At 33.7% G+C, this 24,799-nt stretch overlaps 2 protein-coding genes across 2 annotated transcripts; both read right to left on the bottom strand.

Annotated features, from left to right (window-relative positions):
- Positions 1 to 85: 85 nt before the first annotated feature.
- On the bottom strand, positions 86 to 9,213 carry LOC143552633 (phosphatidylinositol-3-phosphatase SAC1-like). Its single transcript, XM_077042802.1, has 13 exons — positions 8,545 to 9,213; positions 8,090 to 8,166; positions 7,287 to 7,474; positions 7,058 to 7,155; positions 6,360 to 6,493; positions 6,154 to 6,288; positions 5,352 to 5,712; positions 5,152 to 5,273; positions 4,586 to 4,696; positions 4,271 to 4,471; positions 664 to 855; positions 421 to 532; positions 86 to 336 (listed from the first exon to the last, which is right to left on the bottom strand). The coding sequence occupies exons 1-13, from the start codon at positions 9,211 to 9,213 to the stop codon at positions 100 to 102; spliced, it is 2,637 nt and encodes an 878-aa protein (XP_076898917.1). The 3' UTR covers positions 86 to 99.
- Positions 9,214 to 14,474: 5,261 nt separating this feature from the next.
- Positions 14,475 to 17,771, bottom strand: LOC143552624 (histone acetyltransferase of the MYST family 1-like). The gene is made up of 8 exons (XM_077042794.1): positions 17,729 to 17,771; positions 17,441 to 17,529; positions 17,293 to 17,352; positions 17,000 to 17,209; positions 16,223 to 16,384; positions 16,051 to 16,144; positions 14,768 to 14,910; positions 14,475 to 14,678 (listed from the first exon to the last, which is right to left on the bottom strand). The coding sequence occupies exons 1-8, from the start codon at positions 17,769 to 17,771 to the stop codon at positions 14,475 to 14,477; spliced, it is 1,005 nt and encodes a 334-aa protein (XP_076898909.1).
- Positions 17,772 to 24,799: the final 7,028 nt, after the last annotated feature.

Below are 24,799 nucleotides of genomic sequence, written 5' to 3'. Positions count from 1 at the left end.
AAAACTATCATATTTTATTCTTAGAAACTTACTTACTAAATGTGGTCAATGAAAGTCGACACAAATCCATCATGTACATACATAATCCAAATCCAAATATTAGACCTTGGTAAGCCTGTGTTCACCAATCATCCACCTGGTCAAGTGGGTTGGGTCAATGGCCAAAGCATTGAAGGCCTTGGGGCAGATCCCAAGATCCGACCCGATTACCTCGTATTCCATCACTGCTGCTTCCATCTCACTTTCCACATCATCTATCACTGTCACCGAATGAAGAACCTCCTCATAATGCTTCTCTTTCTCGCTGTCGTTTTGGAATGGTTCCATCGCAGGGCTCTGCTCGTTGCAAAAGCAAAAAAATCCGATAACTAATTAGCGTCTTACGTGCATGCATAGGGTATAAAACACATCATGTTTTACCTGACAGAACTGAGCATAGTGTCTATAAACCTCACTTGTTTCATCTTGCTCAGCAAGCAGTGTACCACCGTACCATCCACTCGCTTCATCTATTGAAGTCATTGCAAGATATCTACAACAATTGCATACAGCAAACACGCCACATGATTTGTTTGATTAAAGATATCTAAAATACAAATAGGTCCACTATAGGAGAGAAGATAAATCAGAAATGTTGTATGCAAAAGATTGAAAGAGAAATACCTTCGAAATACATCCTCTTGATTAGTGTCATTAGCCGAAGAAATCCAATTGGGGTCACATAAGTCATCAAATTTCTTCTCATCGTCACGCCCTCTCATGGCCAGTTCATCGGATGCCACTTTCACTGTAGAACTACTTTCTTCAATTTTCTTATGCCCAAAAAGCCAGTTTGGGCTTCTCAGTTGTATTTCACTGCAAATTTCAGTTATGTCACCACACTAAACATATATATATATAATATTAAAATGGCATAATGTACAGCATCCCAAAGCATAAAATCAAAACCCACTCCAATAAGTATAAGTATTCTGTACGTATCCATACAAACAGGATTCAAATTTTGAAATCCAAATCACCCTCGCATACTCTCTCTCTCTCTCTCTCTCAAGAAACCCTAAGCGAAGATGATCTAATCATCCCAGATCCGAGCACGCTGATGGTGATGGACGCTCTCTGGCGACTTTCATCAGTGTAGCATTGGCTCTCGCCGGTGATGCTACGGTTGATTTGCGTGTACAAGTGACAGCTGCGACGATTCGATTCGTCCGTCAGATGTCTATTCTGAAGATTGAGATTCGCCATTGTGTTTGTCGGTGGCGATAAAAGGCTTCGCGAGAGCCTAAACCTGCTCGTTTTGCCTATGTTTTGAAATTGATAAAATCCGATGGATGGGGTTGACGGAAAAGGTTCACCTGTCAGCTTTCAGGTCTTCATCTGTTACTTTTTTATAGAGGTTTGATAGCATAGGAGTTATCAATCGCAGGCCTGCTCTAGATAAATGTTCATAAATTGTATGTTTTTGCTACGTTTTGAAATGAATTTTGCATCATAGCTTGAGTTTTACTTGCAAATAACATATGAAAGTAGTTTTTGTGTGAAAGGATATTTAAAATTAGGTTCCCGTTTCTCCTTAGATGTGTTTGATGACAATATTGAGGTCAATTTGAATATGCTTTCAGAATTTCAAATATGGTTTGTTCGGCTCAGTCATTCGATTAAAAATGCTATATCAGTTCTTATTCGGTTTATTTGATTGATTCAGTTCGGTTTTCCGAATAAGCAAGATTTTTGGAACCGAAAAATGAATTTACTATTCAGTTTAGTTTTCTACAAATATGGATATAGTTTTGTTTTCAGTTTATTTGCACACCCCAACCCGTTTATCTTTTGTTAGTCTTTTAAGAGTGGGCTGTCTTTTTGAACTTTAGGTAAAGAAAGACGGCCTTGGGTTAAAGCTGGATACACAAACAAGGTAATTGCTTGAAACCTATCTTTTAAAAGCTTCAACTTTTTGCTACAATAATGTTCTTATTGTGTTATTTCTATAGGTTGTTATTGGCATGAATGTTGCTGCATCTGAATTTTTAATACAAGACCTATGATCTGAACTTCAAGTAAGAGGTAACAGTTGAAATATATCATGGACCATATGGAATAATAACAATCATTTTTTCATATGCATCTTGTTTTTTTAATAATTTATGATAACAAACTAGAATGCAGTATGAACAATAAATCTTTTTGCATATCTATTGCCCCTGTCTGTCTTGCTCTTAACATCTTTTGTGTTAGTATGTTTAATTAATAACTGCAGACACGTTTGTGTGGGTAATTGAGCCGGACCAGGGCGAGCTTGGGCTCAAGTTCGAACTTAAACAAGCTATCAATCAGGTATGTTTCAGTTCACTTCATTATTTGGCGAATTGGCAAATACCATAAAGATATTAGATTAAACTACTTGACCTGTTCACTGTTAGATACAAAATGAGGCCAGTTCAGCTCATTTCTATAAAATAATCTAACGCGTCACGGATTCCCGCTCTTGCTGGTTTTTCCCTTTTCTTTTCTGCTTTGTTATATTGTTTAGTTTAGTCTACTTTTTCTTAATACATAATCTTGTTGTGGTTGAAGCTTTCTATGCCCAAGTTTATTATTTTAGTTCAATATGTTTTTAACGACTCAAAAATTCTGAGCCCAGATGATGACCGAAACACAACCTGATCCCACCTAAACCCAACGTTTTCAAAAAACTCAGAAACAGAATTTCTGGTTTTGAGCTCAAAAGAGACCAATTTGCATCCCTAATACCCTGTTTTGATGGGCCCACTTCATAGAACTTGTAGTACTTCATAACGTTCGTAGTTATACCTTTTTTGAAAATAGCGGTAGTACTTCATAACGTTGGTAGTACAAATTATTGTTGCAAGATTGCTAATTTATTTTAAAAAAATCTGCAATACCCATATCAAAAAGACGAAAATTAGTCAAATTTATGCAAAATCAGCAATCAGCCAAGCATTATAGGGTTGGACTGAGAATAGTGGTTTTAGAAATTAAAAAAAAAATCAAACCACATGAGAGTTGAGCAAAATTATAAAAGTCATACAGGTCTTTTGTTGTTTTATTGGTGGGAAAACCTCAATTATAAAAAATCTTTCGTTTTGTCTTGAGTCTTTGGGAGGATGGGAGGTGAATGGGATTTTTAATGAGAAACTAAAAGAAGTATACACTCTGGCGTATTTTGGGTATTTTGGAAATATGGAAATAAAAGTTCTGCTGGTAATTTTGCCTTTTTTGGGGCCAATTCTTTTTGTTGGACTATTTTGACTTTTCTGGCCAATGTTGACTTATTGTATTTGAACTTGTATTTGTTTTAGATAAACTAATTTATTTTTATCTATTGTATTTTTTTAGCGCAAGTGTTATAATGAGTGTGCATTGAACAAAAAAAAAGGGTAAGTTTTAGCGAAATTAGTATTGATTCTTGATTTAATAAACTACCAACTTTTATGTAGTCCCCTGAATTTGATGGCTAATAAACACAGGCCAACTTGTAGATTTCAAGAAGAGTTAATATGACCAAAAAGATTCTATATACTTATGATGTTTTACACGGTGTTTGCATATAGAATCTCTTATCCCCTCATTAAAAGCCTTGGATTCTCTTTATATTGTACAAGTGGTGACAACATGGTGTGTTGGGTTATGAAGGCCTTTGTTCCTAACATGGTGTTGTATGACCATTAGTTGGAGATGCAAATCATCTAAATTTGTAATTACTAAAATGCATAGTTCATACGATGCCAAAGATTTTATATGTAATTGGATGTATATGTTGTCCTTATAATCACATTTTTATATAGCAAGTTATTTCGGATCCTGCCGCATAACACGTGTTGTCGTTTTTTGATCCCGCTGCATCGCGCGGGAGTCCTACTAGTATGTATATATGTATGTAGGCAATATATAGAATGAAAACCCATTTGAGTTGAGAAAACCCGTGAAAACCCTATGTAACATCGTTGTTTTTTTACATATGTAATATATGTTGTTACATTTAATACAAAACATCGAGAGAGAAAAAAATTTTGGTTTCATATTTTTTTTTTAACTTTTAAACATATTTTTCAGGAGAGAGAAAATGTAACTTTACTTTTACATTTTTTTAACATTTAATTGTGGACCACAAGATTCAAACTTTAATTAAAAACATGTGGTTGAGAATGGGTTTCTAGAGTTTTCTCAACTCAAGTGGGTTTTTATTTTATCCTAACCCTATGTATGTGTGTGTGTGTGTGTGTGTGTGTGTCCAACAGAGTATACTTACACTGCATCAGGCGCCATTCCAGAATTTCCAGGCTTGTGACCTAGTTCACTACAAAGCCTTACATTCTTTATAGAACCACACGTTTTTTCTATCAGTTTGGAAAATGATGTCAATTTAATCTTTGAAAAGTCCTCTTTGCATGCTGCAACAGGTGTCAGAGGACGCCCCCCTGTGCCTACCGGTTCAGCATCACTCAGCGAACTGATGCCCAAAATGTAAAACTCACAGTTAGTTTGTTGTATCATGTGTGCAGTTAATCTAATATAACAAACATTTCAATCCTAATATTAACCATTCAGTGATATTGAAACTTACTAGCCCTCCGGAACTAGGTCATCACCTATCCCAGATACATGAAGATAATAATCAGAGTCAAGTTCCCAAAGTGCTGGTTTTCCATCCTGTGGCTGGAAGTACCCCAAAAATCTGCTCAAAAAAACAAACAGATTGAGTATAAATCGAATTATGAAATAAGCAACAAGCTTGGTTTTAAAATGCACATAATGAATGATGCCCTGCGAATCCCTGATGCGAAGACGGTGCGCTCTAAATCGCATGATGCGCACATTTCTGCATTAAAGTGAGTTTATGCATAGATTACTTCTACCCTATGCAGACTACTTTTACACGTAGAATGCTGGTTATACACTTATACATAAAAATCTTTTGTGGTATATAGCTTTATTTAAATTTGTTTTTAGTGTTTAAAAGTTAACAAATATTATCTATAAATAATAATTGTAAGTGTTCTTTCAATAGCTAACGCCTCGCATAAGTGACGCGTAAGCATGATGCATCAGTTTTTCGAATCAAAACACATTGGAGTGCATCGCGAATTTTCAATCCAATGCAAAGAAAAATGAGGCAACGCAGAAGATTACAAATTAATAGCATCTTGTTTTTCACCATCTGTATAAGCATTACTGTAGTAGCGTTTGATCGATTTCAAAAACTCTCTAGATTGTGTTGTAGCTTTCCACTTTCCTTGCCTCTCTGTGAATACCTGTACCAATTTATGGTCTTGAATTAAGCACCCTCATACGGTCTTAAGTAGGTTATTATATTAATTAATTAGACATACAGTGTTGTGAGCAGCAGAACCACCATACTGGTGTGCAAGAGCATCACCCATGCTTAAATACATATCCATAAGAGCAGCAGCAATACTACTATCCTGATCCAGTTTTGGATCATCTGTTAATCCCATGGCATGGAGTTGGCGGCCTAGGGCGGCCAAACCGTATGCATATTGTGCAACGTTTGTGCGGTCTAGACAATCGATGCAGTTTGTTCTTAACACTCCACTTTGGAACTGTGGACCATTGTTGGTGTTATTGTATTTCTTAATGGTGTTCTTTTCACTCTCTCTCTCTTGTTTCGTCATCGTGTTATTATTAGTCAGATCCCCTGAACTACTTCTCAGATCTTTAAGAGAAGAATCCCTGCGACAATTAAAGCCACAAACACAGACTTTATGGGAATCTTACATCGTCAACATGCAAACAAGTTATTCACGATATGTTTTTTGTTAGTCAATTATCCTTAATAATTGCAAGTTAGTCAAGGAATGATTTATTGATAGAAATCAGTTATGATACTCAGAATTAGGAAGGCAATGCTGGTTGTGTATAGAATGCTAAATAATCTTGGAAAAAGTGCATAATATAGAAGCTTAAAAATAATATAATTTAAATAACAAATACAAGAAATACAATATAGGAAGTTTTTAATGAGTAATATCTTTAGAAAAGATTACTACTAAACTATTTTACATATAAAGCACTGGATTTCTCAAAATATGGTAATAACTACAGCAATAAGTGACTTGAGTTAAAAAATCAAGAATGAAATGTACTGATTTAAAAAAGAATTGAGCAGTATACCTGGCAGTACTTGTCCTACTGAGTGGTATAGATTTCTTTTTAACAACAGCTGGCTTTCCACTATAATAGAAGCCTGTCAAATCCAATGCTTCACCAGCAACACCAGCTAAAACACCCAAGATGTTTGCCGACTTGCTTCAACAGATCACAAACAAAACACAAAGTCAATGCCAGCTCATCATTTGTTTTTGACAACATAAAACTACCTCTTTGCAAACTTGTGAAAATCCCAGTGGATAAACCTAAGCTGACTTTCTTCTGGAAGTATCTGGTTTAGATACCCCACTGCATTCGCAAACTCACGCCGTAACATCATTTCTCTTGGCCTTTTCTCCACGGTCTGCATTAATAACCATTACATTACATTAATTGCTAATAATTTCTATTTAATATGAGAAAAAATAGGCCTGTAAGCAAACCGAACATTCAGTGAACCCGTTCAGGGGAAGTTCGTTTATTTAATAAACGAACAAACATGAACAAAGAGTTTCTGTTCGCTTAATTAAATGATCGAACATGAACACATGTTTCATTCGTTCTTTTATGTCTGTGAACGTTTGCATACGTTCGTTTATTCATGTTCGTTTATCTTTGTTCATATATGTTCGTTTATGTTTCTTTGTGTTCATTTATATTTGTTTGTGTTCGTTTGGGTATGTTCATATGTGTTCAATCATGTTTGTTAATCTTTGTTCAATTATGTTCATTTATGTCCTTGAACTATTAGTATAGATTTTAAATAAACGAACACGAACATGAACATGCTCATTTTTTAAAAAAAAACGAACATGAACACCAAATATTTGTTCGATTAAGTGTTCGTGTTCGTTTAAAGTTAAATGAACGAACACGAACATACCCTTGTTCATGTTTGTTCGGTTCGTTTACAGGCCTAAAAACAAACCTTGATGAGATTAAGCACAATAAGAGGATTGCCATATCTCTTTTCCAGATCTTCAAAATGAAGCTTGGTTGCCTCATATGTGGGATCATATCTTTGCACTACAACCAGGATCAGACAATCATCAAAGATAACAAGAACAAATAATAATAATAAGAATAATAATAATAGTAGTAGTAATAATAATAATGATAATAATAATAATAATGTGAATAAAGGTGATTGTTGTTACATATGATATCAGGCTTTGGACTTAACCGTGAAGCTTCTTGTGACCAAAAGAGAGGAATTGAGCCCCTCATTTGTACAACAGAACTCATTTTCCCTTTGAATGATCCAGCTTCTTCATCAAGAACAATTTGCTCCGTCTCAACATCATTTGCAACCCTACCCCTATCATTTACTCCCCTTTTCAGGTAACTGTGAAACCAATACACAGCTAATAAGAATACGTGACAAAGGATTTCATCTTATAAATATGCTATAAATTTCGGTGCTATAGCGGTTATCGGACATCCAACAAAATATTGGTCGAAAATATTGGTTCCGCTAATATCGGCGATATTTACCGATATTTTACTACCCGTATATCGGTCTTATCGCCTAGTTTATCGGTTCAAAAGTTTTTGGCCCATATATGACCAGTTTTACTACCCCAAGTCCATACCTGTTAATTTTTTTGGCCCAGGGCCCATATCCATTAAATTTAACCCTAAACCCTATCGCATCTGAAGAACAATTGGATGGCTTGGTTGATGTGGACTCGAAGGAAGATTTCATGGCTTACGATTAGATCATGTTTCAAATTAAAAATACTGATACTTTTGGGTTTTGACTTTTGATTTCGCATGATATTAAAGGTACTGCTATCCCGCCGCGATAACTGATATTTCAAATATCGGTCCTTGACCGATACCTGCTATTTTTCCGCATTAACAACATAGATATACTTTTATCCAAAATAGCAACTTATGTGAAAGCAAAATGTGAAGACAATATGAGCTTAAAGTAATTCCAACATCATGAAGAGCATACCGTGTCCCAGCAAAGTGACGTGATCTCTTAGACAAGAGTGCAATACTAAAGTCTCTTCCAAAAACCGATAGTCTTACCTGTAATTATAAATATAACAATAGTGAAGAGACTTTTTTAAATAAATAACACCTATAAGTCTACTTTTACCTTTGAACACTCTTAATGAACCAGATGATTCATGCTAAGAAATATATTTTGTTCAATCCTAAATGTGTTAGGATTTGATCACATCAAAAGACAAAACCCTCTACCTGATAATGTATTAATGATAATTATTTTTCCATTGGATATGCCAGTATTCTTGTTAAAAATGTCAATGTGATTTAAAAACTTGGTTATCTCCTAAAAACCTCTATTCGGGTATGTAGCATTAAAATTATAAGAAAAGGAATTATTAATAATTTCGCATAACAGAAGAAAATGAAACCCTACAAGCAAGTGTAGAAGTGAGAAACCTGTTTAAAATTTCCATGCACGAGAGCAATCGTCCAAATGGTGTTACGGCATCTTGATCGAATTGGTTGTGTTAGAAAAGCATTCCACACGAATATGTCATCATAAGGCATTCCTTCATTACCATTGGATAAAACATTTTTTTGCAAGCTTCGCATGATAGGATACGTGTAACTATAGTAGAAATCTTTAGTCAAATCCACACTGGATAATAACTTCCTATACCTTTGCTCGGTTTTGGAATGAGCAATATCCGATTGCACAGAGATATGAGGAATGGTAATCATGTGACTGTCTTCAATGCAATAAACGGCATGACCACAGATAGAGCCAATCTGCTTACTCTTGGTGACGAGTATCAAGTAATAAGCCTCCAAGAAGCGAATGCAGCCGACGATGCCACGGACCTTGGTGACGAAGCCGCAGCCACCGGTGGCTCGATTGCCTTCGGAAATGCGGTTGAGCAGGCTCTTCACCTCCTGGGGAGGGTACACCACCGGATCCTCGCTGATGTTCAGATCGGAGGCCTCCATCCGGTCGATTTTGAGGACTCGGAAGAATTGCTTCTTACGATCGCTGCCGATGAGGTAGTACCGGGCACGAGTCTCGTATAATTTGAATTTCTCTAAAGAGTAAGAGCTGGTGGTTTCCGGATCAGCCGTCGTCGACATCGCCGGTTTGGGGGTTGGGCGTTCCCTCTTCCGGTCAGGTCTTTCGCTCTTCACATTTTCACCCTTCTTTAACCAAACCATTCCCAACCAAAAAGGTATCATCATCATCATACTCAGTATATATCCCAACAATAGCAGGCTATGGTAGGGTCTGAGGAGGGTAAGACGTAGACAACCTTACCTCTACCCCGTTTACCTCTACCCCGTAGGAATAGAGAGGCTGCTTCCAGTGAGACCCCCGGCTCGAAAGTAGTTTTGCATCAAGCCTTGGACATAACACTCAACCATCGGCACACTGATAAATTGGTGCATGTACCTTGTCTTTCGGTTATCAACGCCACCACATGATGCCTGATTAACCTTCCGTCACTTTTAACGTTATTTTCACGAGATTAGTAAAATAACGTCAAAATAGTGCAATTTCACTTTTGCCCACCCGAGGGTTCACACATATATACATTATATGCGCATGTACCTTGTCTTTCGGCTATCAACGTCACCACATGATGCCTGATTAACCTTCCATCACTTTTAACGTTATTTTCACGAGATTAGTAAAATAACGTCAAAATTAGTGCATTTTACTTTTGAACAGAAGAGATAAATGTAATGTTTTTTAGTGTAATTATATGATATATAGGGATAGGGAACTGAATGAGAATGCTCTTAGAGCATTCTCATCCAACCCATTATAATATGTGAGTGGTGTTTTTATAATTTAGAGAGTGATTTAGGGTGTTGTGAGTGAAGAGTTTTTATATTTTAGAAAAAGTAGTGATTTTTCTGTATATTTGAAAAGTTACTGTTCATCCCCTATAATTTTTTAATATATTTTGAAAGTGGTTGTGAGTAAAAGAAAGAGAAAATGTAACGATGAAAGGTATAAAAAGTATTATTTAATTGAAATTGAGAGAGAAAATAAAGTGAGTTTTAGTGTAATTTTTGGTTTGAAGATAGTGGGTGGGATGAGAATGCTCTTATCTTTAACCTATTTTTATACTAAATACTTATTTATTTATTTTAGGTTTTTATTCTTAACTAGCCTTTGAACACGCAGATCCGTCAAATAATAAAAATAAGTAAAGTTTGTTTTTTGAAAAAAAAATATATATATATATATATATATATATATATATATAGTATAAATAATAATAAGTCAAATCTTAAATTTATAAATTTGAAAAAAAAAATTATAACCTATTTTGTTAAAAATTATTTTGACTCATGACCCATGGATGGACATGATGAATGAGATGAGAGATTAGTGAATTATAAAGGAAATTATAACTCATATGTTAAAATGATTTTGTCTCATAACCCATGGATAGGTATGATGAATAAAACGAGAGATTAATCCAAAAATAAATGTGAGATTGTTAGATCATACTCATTATTTTCTTTTATTAATATAACTAGCTTTAGAACATGTGTGATGAACGGGAATCTCAAAAGAAATACAGATAAACTATAAATATTAAATAATTATATTAAAAAAAATCATATATTTTATCAAATTAAATAGTTTAATAAGTTCAAATTATATTTTCTAATGGAATATTCATATGAATACGTGGTGCATTGTCACGCAATTTATTAAATTCAGAATCATGAAAAAGATGCACCTATTGATTATAAGTTGTATTTATTATTTTTAATGGAATAGTGAATTATAACAAAAGATGATAAGATGTTTAATTCTAAATGACATTAAAAGAGAACATCATATATAAAATTAGCATGACTAAAACACGCTTTTGTATTACTGATTTGAAAGAGACGATGAGAACTCCATAGATCCATGGAGGTTTAATGAACAAGTGAGAATAAAATTGTTATTCATTCGTAATTTTTTCTTGTTTTTATCTTCTTAGATCTATAAATATCGTACATTAATTTCTATCACATTCATCTTCTACACTGAAAAGTGTGTATAAATTGATTTAACAAAAAAGATAGATATGATTTTATTAAAAATATAGATATTTATATTATACTGACATAAATACCCGTATATCTTTAATCTCTATAATTTAGGTAATTAATTATTGAATTAAATGATAGATTGATATGTTTTGATTATATTGACATAAATAGGTTTTCATTAAAAATAAGAAATATTTCGAGCGGGAAATTTTGGCCAGGAATGAATCTTCAAGTGACATGTGTCCCAGTTATTTTACTTTATTAGAATAGGTAGATTATATTAGATTTATTTATGCTTTATTCAATTATCTAAAATATATGGATTAATATTCGTTTTAGACTATAAAGACACAATAGAGCCAGAAATCTAGTCGTTATTTGATACATAATGATTATTGAAATATAAACTCCTCGAAAAAATATCATAACTCATGATATAAATCAAAAAACTAAAATAAATAAAATGTTTCCTCAGTTGTCATTGATAAGGAAAAAAACCCCAGTAAATGTCTGTTAACTTTAGAGGGTTTATTTTAAATTTAGAGTGTAACGAGATAAAGGAAATGAAAGCTCCTTTCTCTCTTCCTTTTTATTTCTTTCCAATTCTTTCTATTTTGAAAAGAAAATTTTTCCCTCACTTTCTTCTTTATTTCTCTCTGTTTCTTTTTTTTTTCTTTTAATAAAACTTAGAAACACATCGTTTTTATTTTTCTTTTCCTTTTTATCCTAAAAGAATCTAAGGAGCACACCAACTCTTTTGTTTCTTTTCCTTTCTCTCCATTATTGAGACTCAAGTACACAGTATTAGGGTTGGGTTATCGAGTTTGGCTGTTAGTTTTTTTTTTAATTTCTATTTATTCATTTTTTTTTGTTGTGTGTAGGTGTGTGTGTGTGAGGGTGTTAGGTTTTTGGGAGGATTTTTTTGTTTGATTAGGTCATGTGAAATGTAGAAGAACAAGAGCATGTTTGGGATTGAGTTTGAAAAATACTTGTTGGCTTATTGGTGTTTTCAACAAGCCAATAAATTAAAATGTGTATGGCAATCACAAAATCTTTTATGTTTTGGCTTTTTTAAAGGGTTAAAAAGCAGTTTTTCAAAATCCCAAATCCTAACTTTTCAAAATGGCTTTTTGAAAAACCAATAAGCCAATAAGTATTCTTCAAACTCAATCCCAAACATGTCCCAAATAACATAAAAATGCATTATAAGATTTAGGGCTGCCACTTTTACCCGAAACCCAGCCCGAAAAAACCCGTACCCGAACCTGAACTAACCCAACCCGAAAATTCCGAACCCGAGAAAAGACTTAACCCGAAAAATACGAGGGTAGTGGTTCCTTGAAGAGAGAGAGAGAGAGAATGGCATATATATATATATATATATATATATATATTTCTTTTAGTTTTAATTAATAAATAAATAAATAAATAGGTGCAAAAATTACAAAACTACCCTCATATGTCTTGCACATGATCGGATTTAATGAGAAAAGTTAACGGGATTAATGCTAAAGGACTTAACGTGAAAGGGATTTGAAACATCACGTATGTTTTCTGTCATTTCCGTCGCTAAAGGATGTCCATTGAAAAAACGTTCAAACATAAACTTCTGATTAAAAGGTCTGCAAGAGGCATATGTTTCTTAATATAATTGTTTATAGTCTTTTACTATTTTGTCTTATTTAAATAAATTTATTTAGGTTATGTTTGTTTTTGATTAAAAGGTCTACAAGAGGCGTATGCTTACGGGCGCGCAAACATAAATTTCTGAAGACTGTTTGTTTTTATATAAAAAAAAGATCTGAAATATGTTTTAATAGTCTTAAAAAATAAGCTTACATCTAACTTCTTCACCCATCTTCTTTCCACTTCACACCCCTGGTACAAATCACCACATCCTAAAATTCCAATACACATTTCAAATTTCAATCAATAATCATAATCTCAAACCCATAAACCCTAAACCACATAAAGAAGGCGCAGGAGGTGGTGCTCAGTGATGGATTTGGTGGTGCTCCGTGACAGATTTAGTGATGCTCATAGTGCTCGGTGACGAAGATTGTGCCAATGATAAAAATGATGAGGGTTTTCCAGCGAAAGTCGATGTGTAGGGAATGGGTAGGGGTTGTGGTGGCAAAGGTAATGGGTTGGTGGTGTGTAGTGGCGGTAATGCTGGTGGTCTACGATAGTGATGGTGGTGCTCGAGGTGCTCAGTGACGGATTTGTTGGTGCTCGTGGTGCCCGGTGACGAAGATGGTGCCGGAGAAAAAAATGATGAAGGTTTTTCCGACGAAAGCCGATGTGTAGGAATGGGCCGGGGTTGTGGTGGAATAGGTCATGGGGGTGGTGGTGTGTAGTGGTTGTAATGGCAGTGGTCTGTGAAGGTGGTGGCGGTGGAGGTTCATCGGGGAAGAAATGGTGGGCATGGGTGAGGACGGATCAGTTTATGCAAACGATATCCACTTTATAAAACAAACAACATTATATTTTTAGATTGCAGACAGTTTTATCTTAAAAAATAAACACCACCATATTCAAATGTGTTATACATGAGTGTCTTAATGTCACATGTCATCACGCATAAATGATCCTTACAAAATTTTCTTATTTCTCTCTCATATTTAATATATATTTCCTTTTCTTTTTAATAGTTTTATATTTTATTCTTTTTTTCTTTTTAACCTATTATTTTCTCTTTTTAATAATTATATTCTGATTTAAAAAATTAATACAAACATAAATATATTATTTTGTTTTATATAAATATATTATATTACTTATTTTTTATATTTCACATTGTATATTTATTTTCTCTATATTATGTAATGTGTAATTTATTCAATCATATATTATATTCTTATATTGTTATATATGTTTAACATATTTTTTATATTTCACATTGTGTTATTATTTAGATAAATTTATTTTAACCCGTATTCTACACGGGTAGCTAACCTACACATATAAAAATATATAAAAGATGTAAACAAAAATGATAGAAAAGCAAACAAAACAAAGCATTTATTATTATTCATCATGCATTTCTTTGTGAATGGATAAACATTTGGTTTTATTAACGAAATGCAGTCGGTTCCATTGCATTAGAGACGGGAATTAAAACTTCTTATATATTGCCTGTTTTGTAACTTTCTGTTCAGAACAGAGACCCATTTTAACAGTGTTATAAAATCTATTTTAGTGTACTGTGTACATATGTTTTAACAATAGAACATCAGAAGACACAATAACATCGATTCTCATCTACTTAGTTTAAGCAAGCATCAAAGCGAAATCTGTCTGGTTTATACAAAGCAACCTAAACTCACAACTGCGATTAGTTAACCCTGTTCTTTGTAAGGAGTCCAGATCAATTTGCTAACATCGACCTCAAGACCCCCACGACCCGCAGCTTTTAGATGACGATCCAACACCTTCGGATCTGCACAAATCACATGCTGCCCTTTTCTGTATTGTATCAGTTCCAGTGCCTGTAAAGTTGCCAATATATCTTCTGCCCTGATGGCCGTCATGTCACTAAGCTCCTGCACGTTGGCAACACCAATGCAGTCAATCTCTTAAGGCTTAAAGGAGTAAAAATAATAATAAATGAAAAGTTGTAAAACAGTTTGACCTTTATAGATATGTTGCCTTTGTGCTTTTTCAAAATGTCTAAAAGAACGCGAGTCCAATATCCTCTGTAGCCAAGCAATCCCAGGTCAGAAAGAGGTCTTTCAGGTGTCCCAACTTTGCCTTCTTTCTTTGAAAGTTCATAAGCTGCATCATTTGCATGCCAAAAGTTTAACATAAAACCAAAATATATTCAGATATATGTCAAAAATTAAACATAAAACCAAAATTTATATTCATATATATATGTCAAAATTTAGAAAACTTCACTTTGTTGTGAAAAACTTTAAAAAACCAGCCGGGTTGGTTGAGTCAGTCGGGCCCGCCAAAAACAGTTTAATAAAACAGAATCATTAGTTTGCATTAAATGAAAACAGAAAATGTACCAAAGCGTTAATCAAGGTTTCTCAAACCATAACCGGTGAGCTAAACCGTATAAATTTAAATAGTTTGCAAATTGCAAATTGCGTGTCAATGACCAATCAAGCCATACCAAAGAATTAGGATTTTAAAAAGATATTTATGACACTGGTCATACATACAATTATCATACATCAAAGTACAAAACATGATAATGCAAAGTGGCCTAAAAAATTAACTGAACTTTAAACATTCGGTAAACACCACTGTGACTTGTTAGCACATTTGAATAGTTCTTATGTTCATATCCACAGATTACATATCTACATGGCAACTGAGAATACTAGGATAAACTTGTCTGTTAAAAGATAGGAGTTGAGCTGCTTGTGAGCTAGTCGAAATCGGCTCGCTAAAATCTCGAATCGAGCCAAGCTTAAAAGTTTGAGCTCGAGCTTTTATTAATGCTCATTTAATAAACGAGCCTGAGCTCACATGTTGAGCTCAAGCCGGCTCGCGACCCTAAACGAGCTTTTTATTTATATAATTTTTATTTTTTAATAAATTTATATAATAACTATTATTATGTATAAACATATGACAACAATCAAATAATACATATAATATATTATAGTAATATACGAAAATTATAATGATAAATATATATGTAAATAATTATAAATGTATAAATAAAATAATTATAATAAACGAGTTGAGCCTGAGCCAAGCTCGAGCTTGAGATTTAGAAATACAGTTTTTAAACAAGCCGAGCCCGATCCTAAATGGGCACAGACTCGGCTCGGTTCGCTAAAATGACAGAAAGATACTTATCAAGTGTTCAGACAAGTATACAAATTTATCAAGTAAGTTTCCAATTTTTGTTAAAAAGCATTACAGTAACAAATATAATATAGAAAGAGGAGATCTGACAAAATGCAATTAGGAATTTTCCATAGCCTTTCCGCTGATAGGGAGGAAGGGTTAGAATGCAAGCGAGATTATATGACTCCTCTGAATGCTTCTCCTGCAATATTATATTATCAGGATTCAGTATTATCCAACGAGGAACAGGAACGCTTGACAGAATAAAGGATTTAATTACCTTGGAGAAATAGCCAACCATGTAGCAGCCGCGATCATCACACTCACAGAGCACATAAAATAAAAACAAGTCAACGTCATAGTAGAGGGTCTTGTGATCAAGAAACAGTTTTGCCAGATAACAAAGATTTTGCCCATACACCTTGTTCTTTTTCCCGTCAACCTGTCCGTCCAAGCGCACAATGTGAAATTTGTTACTGTTACATATGATTTTTTTAATCGTACTTTGTAGTATTATGACGTCGGTACACCATAAAGTTGTTGCGTCTTCTGTGCTTGTGAGAATAATATTGCCAAATGTATAGATTTGACGAGCAAGGTTTAAGCCTTTGAATAGTAATATTAATGATGAAATCATGTTTTTAATAATGAGGAAAAAAAACCAAACCATTTCGACCCAAAACCCGTTCTAACCCATTCAGACCCGGACCTGTTCAACCTGTACCAAAACAACCCGTTTTCTATTTGACCCGCTCCGACCCTAACCCGCTCTGACCTGTGGCCTGTTCTGGCCCGACCCGCTTGCCAGTCCTAGTCAATGTTGTATACATACCGAGTGGTAACATAGTGTTAAAAACATACCTCAAACATTGACAAGGTACCGCTACGATATATCTCATCACCAGGAGGATGCTTGAGGTCACATTTTTCTTCAACAAGAGAAAACAAACATTCAAACAATGACATCATAAGTTGATCGGTCGCTATTTAATGCTCTTTCTTGTCACAAAAACAACAATTTATAATCTAACTTGACAAATGAAAAGAAAGAGAGTACCATATGTCTTTGAAGCTGTTGCTTGCGTTTCATAAAAGTGAGACAAAACTCACAAAAGTAGAGATTGAGGCAGTCGTTGTATTCTGGTGGAAAGGGAGAAAAGTACCACGTCTCTATCTCATACCTTCCAAGTTCTATCGTTGCAATATTTTTAACTTTTGTGAACTCTTCATGTTCACGTAAGCTCGCAGCATCAAGCTCTTCGTGCCCCTATAAAGCCCAATCAACTTAAAAAAACACAAAATTCCCATAACTTCAGAGGCGAGAAATAGCATGGTAACACAAAAACAAACCTCAACATGAGTTTCGTCAATCTTGCGTTTCTGATGACGTGTCATTTTCAAACCTGTTACCTAAAACACATCAATAAGCCAAGAGAAGTAAATCAGATACTAAATAATAGCATTAAGAATAACAAAGTACACCAGATATTATCAATACCTTGTCTTCGACCTTTTCATCTACATCATTTTCTACAGAATCAAGGTCAAGTTGTTCAAGTCTAACCCATTCATCAAGCCTCCTATTGACTGGCCATCAAAAAGAAACAAATGATGTATCCAAAGGTACAACAACAGAAAAAGACATGGCATGCAATACACCACTAGTGCTGCAAAACATTAACAGCATACATACTACATCTCAATAATGATAATAACAAAAGAGATAAAATAAAATCCAAATGAGAGAAAAAGGAAATAGTTGGGTATTAAGTATTAAACAATTGACCAAGTTCAATCGGTAAGCCAGAAAGCCCTAAATCATCGTACATAGAATAATAATAGTAATCTTACATTCAGTATAGTGAACATAGTACTCGTAGTCGTCCTCATCGGATGAGTGCGGCGTTCAATGACCTTGACGGGATGATGCTTGCCGTCCCTCCAACGGCACAGAACACGAGTATCTATCAATCAATCAATCAATCGATCGATCTATGGATTGCTTATCTTATTCTATGTCTAGGGTTCGTTTCTCAGTCCCAAACAAACAATATATTTCTTTTATTAAATTGCAAGAATGCTCCTTCTCATTTTTTCACTTAAGTTACAGTTTTTATTATGTTAACAGAAATAGCCCTTCAAGACCAAAAAACTGAAAAACAAGTTTAAAGAATGAAAGTCATTTCGTAAAGGACTCGTTCCGTCGTTTAGCTAATTCAAAAGGATAAAAGTCGTAAACATAAAAACTCTTATTCTAATAAATAATCAAAGAGTAAAGTGTCAAATTCGTCGCATAAAATGTGACTTTCATCCAAAAAGTTCTTTTGTGCATTTGAACCATTGAGCTTTCTTATTTCTTATCAATGACGTCCAATAGCTAACTCCGTTAATTTTAATCATTAACTCATGGTAAATTTTTCTTTTTACCTTATTTATTTTCATCTATTATTTATATAATAATAATTTCTTTTATTATTTACTTCATAATAATAATAAGAACAACAACAACACAGCACTGCCCTACCGACAACCCCATTCCTATCATCTTTTCCAGCGAACCAGACGGTCTTTTCCATCAAAGAACCATCTCAAGTACATCCTCGTGTTTAACTCCTGACGGTTCAATCATTTGGCCAAATGACTTCCTACGACTGCAGCACCTCTTTGACGTACCACATCTTCTACTTTCGAGGAAAAATCGATAATTAAAGCTTTTAGTTTCAAGCTGTAAGGCCCCGGACCCAGGTGCCCCACTTTGGTGTTGGATTTACTCATAAACACAGTTATAAAATCAGAGTTAATTAAAATCTTTTGGGAAATAATAGAACTTCATCCATTCATTATTACAAAATGGTCAAATCTCTTTCAGACAAATATTAGAACTTGTCTTAAATTCAAAACATAATCGGAATCTTCCTTCTTCCAATGCCGTCTTAATTCTTCAACGCTAGGTGTGCTCCTCAAGCTAGTTGCCCCATTCTATTTGCCTGCATGCATACTAAAAGTCAACTATGCTGAGTGAGTTCTATTTTAAACGAGTTACGGCTTATTCTCACACATACATACATATGTACATAAATACATACTGTGACACCCGATAAAATAAAAAGTGTTATTATATTTCATAATCGAGATTAAGTCATGTTTAGACCGGGTTAAGTGATAAATTAAGACTGTAAGTTAAAAATATTATTTTGTTCTAAGAATAAAGGTAATATATATATATATATATATATATATATATATATATATATATAAAGGAAAGCACGCGAGAAGTCAGACCGAATAAAGAAATTTTGGGGATAAGTTAGAAGAAACGAACGTTTTAAACGTGCGAATATTCAACCCAACATTCGCGAAAATATCTTATATGTTCTAAAATATACCTATTATTATCTTAATATTTCCTACACTTTTAAATACTTTTGAGCCAGGTTTTTATTGAATATTATTCTTAATTGGTTCATATGTGGGTTTTAAGATTTATGGAGATAATGAGTTAATATACAACATTTATATTAAACTTGTAACAAACAAAGGAATGATGATGATGATGATGACGACTCACGTTTACATATGTGTAATGCAAATTTACTATTCCTTATTAAAAGAGCTTTTGGAGTTACGAGAAAAAAACGATAAGTGTAAACTAAATCATAAATCAATCGTATGATTTAAATCAATATGTTATGGAAACTATCTTGAATTCTTGATTATTTACATACACACATTTGTTTTCGTAGGCCCATAAAGACGAAGGTTAAGCCCAGGAAATTAAATAAGAATTTACGATAGGGGCTTGGTTATAAAATAGGAGTTTGACACAATTATTGGAAGGAGGCAAACATAAGGAGAGAAGGAGAGGAGAGAAAACCATTGGTTCGAGTATAGAGCATTTGGGTTTAACACATACTCAGCCAAACATCATTATTATTCGGTTTGATTTTATTGTTTTATTTATGAATTCGGTTTTGAACCTTATTTATTTGGTTTGTTCTTTTGTATGGTTGTTGGCTAAACCCCTAAACCACCTAGTTTATGATGAACTTTTGTTGATATTGGATTTTATTTTGGACTTTGCTTTTGTTATGGTTTATGATAAGTAAGAGGTTCTTGTTTTTCATTCGATGCATATGTGTGCTTAGGTTTGTTTGGTAAATTTTATTGTTTCACAGTTTCCTTGGTGATTATTTCATATAATAGGATTTTGTTAGGTCATCTACTGTGTGTTTTTTATTATTTTATGGTTGATTTGCAATAAAACAATAGGAACAATAATAATTAGTTTATGGTCGATTCATAAAGGGATAGCGGCGCAGCTTGTTGCCTGCTTGCCTTCTGTTTCGATGTAATCTAAACTTTTCTTTAATAAGATATTGTTTGAATAATAATTAATCAAGTAGATCTAAGTATGCTGCTAACCTAAAAAATTGTAAGGTGATAGGTTATTTGATAGGTCTTGGTTGATTAAGATTGCTAGATTTAGTTATTCATAAGGAGTTCTTCTAGGTTTGATTTTTCAACTTTGTCTATTAATGTTGAATGAATTTATTAAACTGTATTTGATTTCCGCGCTGTAAGGTAGGATTTCTTATAGAGGTACTTATCATAAAATAATTAGCGATCGTAAGCGAGTTTAATTAAACTGGTGTTTTTAAGAACTTAATAGAAATCCATAGGTGTTTTCTTGAGAAGGGTCAGGGGTCCTGTTCGGGTTTTCTTTAAGTGACTATTTTATGATCCTGGTTCCATAAAAAAGCATTTTTCAACTATTTGATAATTGATACATGAGGGATTCTAGCCTAGGTGGTTGCTTGTTATCATTTGAATTAAGTCTAGGTTTAAGTCGTCTTTAAGTCTTAGTGATTAATTTAATATTAGTTTTTAGTAATATCCCCAATAATAATAAATAAATAGTCATGTTTGTAATCAAGTCTAATTTAGCTTGTTTACGTAATTTAAAGAGTCTTATGGGTTCGATATCCGAACTTACTTAGCTGCACTAGAGTCGACCGGTTCACTTGCCGGTTAGTAGTTTTAGTTAAGTTAAGAGTCTAGAATTATTACTTAGTGTCTAAATTAGTGTATTTTTATTAATAAATTGTATAACTACTTTTAGGACATCAAGTTTTTGACGCCGTTGCTGGGGACTCTTGGCGATTGCGTTCATTAACTTTGATTAGACTTGCTTGTTATATACGTGCTATTTTGTCTTTGTATTTGAGTCATAGGAGTCTAAGTAGTTTTTATTTTATTTATTTGTTTATATTTTTTTTTCAACAAAAGTTCATCATAAACATAGGTGGTTTATGGGTTTAGCCAACAACCATACTCAAGAACAAAAGAAAATAAATAGGTTCAAATAATGAGTTCATGACGAAAACAATAAATTCAAACCGAATATTAATGATGTTCGGATGAGTAGGTGTTGAACCCGAACCCTCTCTACTTGAACCAATGCTTCCTTTCTCTTTTTTTCTTCTTTCTTTTTCGTTTTCTCCTTTTGCGCGACCCCCTCTGACTGCCGTAAGGTTCTCCCAATAATTTTGAACAGGGACCGATTCCCCTTTTATTTGAAGTTTCCTAACTTTTCTTTGGCGATGTAAAGCCCATTATATCTTCTTTTATGGTGATGGCCCACTTCTAATTATGACAATTGGCCCAAGTTTATGCTACAAGATTTGGCGGTCGTTACTTTGCTTTTGTAGCCCTTATTAAATTTTCACAAGTATTATTATATATATTATTTTTGAACTTTTATCTAACTCACACTTTTACTATTCATTGCATTTGAAGCTTAATAAATTATACCATATGCTTTCATAATGGTACTTCTAAACATCATGCATGAGTGAAACACACGTATTATTTAATCCACGTGTCCTGTTCACACCCCACCACTTATATCGATGAACTGTCTTCTTACCCCACCTTATTATATCAATGAGATATGCAACATATCTCTTTCATTTCACCTTTCATTCTCTCTCTCTCTCTGAGATTTTTTACCGTCGCCGGCCTCCGGCGACTCACGTTGCCTCACCATGAGCGTCGGTTTCCATCACTGGCAGCACACAGTTTGGAGGCCGGTCGTTGATGATATCCCTTTTGGGTGAATATGTTTGCAATTGATTTTGAACTGTGATGGTTTTGTACCTGAGTTCTTTGTTTGCAATTGATTTCAAACCGTGATGGTTTTGTACCTAAGTTCTTTGCATGTATTTCTTTAGTTTTTTTAGAGAGAAACAAGGGAAAATGAGGTGTTGCTCCGCCATTGCCGGCGGCTCCGGCCGCCCATGGTGGTGCGGACCTATAAAGTGCAGTGTCTTGCCTTTATTGTGACGTTAGATGTGGTGCACATGAGGTGTTTGATGAAATGACGGCCTGTCTGTAGTGCTGTAGCTAGGTGTTGCCCTGCCGTTACCGGCGGCTCTAGCTGTCTATGGCGATGACGGGCCTACAATGTGCGGTGCCTTGCATCTACTATGACCTTAGATGCGGTGCACATAGGGTGTTTGATAAAATGCATTCTGTCCGTTTGGGTTTTAGAAAGGCTGTAATGGTTTGTTGAGCCTAGGTTCATTGCACATGAGGTGTTTCGTGGAATGCTTGGACGATTATGCTACACCTTTTGGTGCGATGATGATGACGGATTCTTGGCGTGGCAAAATTTGGTGCTTCGAAGCAAGCAACAATAACCGCAGCCATGAATGATCTGACCCTTCCATTTAACTTAAGAACACATTTTAAAAGTGAAAAATGTTACAAATGTAGTTCAATCCGGTTATATGTTATTCATGGCTTATCATGTTATTACAGTGAGTGTTAATAGTTGTATCTTGCATATGTTTCTTTTGCTATGTGTTTCTTATGGCAATTGTGGGATAGTTGATCAGTGAAGTACGTCTCTCACTATCTTCTTCACAAAATTTGTTTTAAAGTTGGTTTCACGGACAACACGAAGCTTTCTCAAATTTGGTTTCATGAGGTGAAAATGATCAAGGTTCTCAGATTACATGAATTTTTACTGTTTGTCACATACCTGAATTTTTATCGTTATCACATACCTGCGCAACGTGGGGGTACTAAATACTAGTTCTTGTATAAGCCTTAAGTTCACAATCCATAAAATTATGTTGATGCATAACTGGAACAAAGAAAACCACATTATTTTAATATATTATCTAACTAGCTTTAGAACCCGTGTAATTCACGGGATGCTTAAAAGAAATACAATTAAAATATACACATTAAACGACTAATTGTTTTTTTAACCTATATTTATCAAATTAAATGGTTTTATAAGTTGAAATTATATTTTCTAATGGTCAATTCATATTAATACGTGGTGTATTCTTACATAATTTCTTCATAATCATGAAAACAAAAAAGATGCATATGGTGATTTTATAAGTTGCAATATTTTTTTAATGACATAGTGAATTCTAATAATAATGATAAAATATTTCATTATTAATGACATAAAAAATAGCATCATATATAAAATTAGGGTTCTCAGTTTTACCCGAAACCCAGCCCGAGAAAACCTGTAACCGAACCCAAACCAACTCGAACCCGAGAAAAGACTACCCCAACCGAAGTAATTTAGGTTGTTTCTTGGGTCTGATTTATGGGTTTCACTCAACCCTAAAAACCCGAATAAACTTAAATTTTAAGCTAAAAATATTTTTAGGTATAATAGGCTAAGCCTTAGCCACTAAAGTTATCAAAATCTGGCCTTAATCGACTATTGTCATTCCACCTATTATATAACGAATGCTTATTATTAATTTATAATTTACGTTTATGACTAATGGTAATCGTAATTGAACAACCAAAACACAATTGACTGAAGACGATTATGGTTGGAGTTTGTTTTACTCTTCTTTTGAATTTTTTTATCAAGTTATATTGCTTTATTATTTGGTCATTTGCGTTATGAGCAAAGAAGAATATGTGTTTTCAATTTTAACATCGCAGTGTTTAAAATAATTTTTGTTTTCTAGGATACTCGAAACCTGATTAACCCAACCTGAAAAACCTGAACTCGAATTTACCAATGAGAGATTTAGGTCGAGTTTTGGGTAAAGATTTAAAACTTTGAAACCTGAAGAACAGACCTGGAAAACCCGAAAAACAAACCCGAAGAACACCCCTATTAATAAAAATTAGCATGAATAAAATATTTTTTGTATTACAGTTTCAAAAAAGATTGATGACAACCCCATGGATCATGGAGATTGAATGAATACGTTAGAATAAATTTTGTATTCATCATTCATAATTTATTCTTGTCTTTATTATCTTAAACTTATAATATCATTTATTGAATTTTTACAACATTCATCTCTTACACTCAAAACTGTATTTAAATTGATTTAATAAAAAATACAGATCTTATTTCATTAAATATATAAATATTTTGAATATATTGACATAAATATTTGCATATTTTTAATTAGTTATTTGATTAAAAAATTGATTGATATGTTTTGATTCCACTGTCATAAATATGTTCTCATTAAAAATAGACGAAAAGTTTGAGCGGGAAATTTTGGCTAGAAACTATTCTCAAAGTGACATTTGTCCACAATTATTTTACTTTATTATAAATGTAGATTAGAATTTAAAACAAAAGATCTTGTTACTAAAATTAGAACAAACATAATATATTTATAATAACAATAATAATAGCAATTGCAATATATATAATCGATTCAAATATTATTCGGACATCAAGATTGGTTAAAATACTTCACTTTAGCTCATTGTCTCTTAAAACACACATATAAACCAATTAAAAATAATATTCAATAAAAACATGACTCAAAAGTCTTAAAAGTATAGGAAATATTTA

This window comes from Bidens hawaiensis, unplaced genomic scaffold, assembly GCF_021521415.1.
Source record: "Bidens hawaiensis isolate Kalapana, Puna unplaced genomic scaffold, B.hawaiensis_p1.1 tig00016959_1, whole genome shotgun sequence".
NCBI lineage: Eukaryota > Viridiplantae > Streptophyta > Magnoliopsida > Asterales > Asteraceae > Bidens > Bidens hawaiensis.
Note: the sequence above shows the minus strand (reverse complement) of the source record. Positions and strands in the feature narration are given on the sequence as shown.

Excerpts from the sequence above, each read along its gene's own strand:
- LOC143552633 (XM_077042802.1), bottom strand. The coding sequence starts at position 9,213 with ATGTCGACGACGGCTGATCCGGAAACCACCAGCTCTTACTCTTTAGAG. Across the intron at positions 4,697-5,151 it reads AAACAAGATGCTATTAATTT|ATTTTTGGGGTACTTCCAGC; the intron begins GTAATCTTCTGC and ends TTTTTTGAGCAG. Across the intron at positions 533-663 it reads CAAGAGGATGTATTTCGAAG|ATATCTTGCAATGACTTCAA; the intron begins GTATTTCTCTTT and ends CAATTGTTGTAG.
- LOC143552624 (XM_077042794.1), bottom strand. The coding sequence starts at position 17,771 with ATGTACGATGATTTAGGGCTTTCTGGCTTACCGATTGAACTTG. Across the intron at positions 17,210-17,292 it reads TTGACGAAACTCATGTTGAG|GGGCACGAAGAGCTTGATGC; the intron begins GTTTGTTTTTGT and ends TGGGCTTTATAG. Across the intron at positions 14,679-14,767 it reads AAGGCAACATATCTATAAAG|GAGCTTAGTGACATGACGGC; the intron begins GTCAAACTGTTT and ends GCCAACGTGCAG.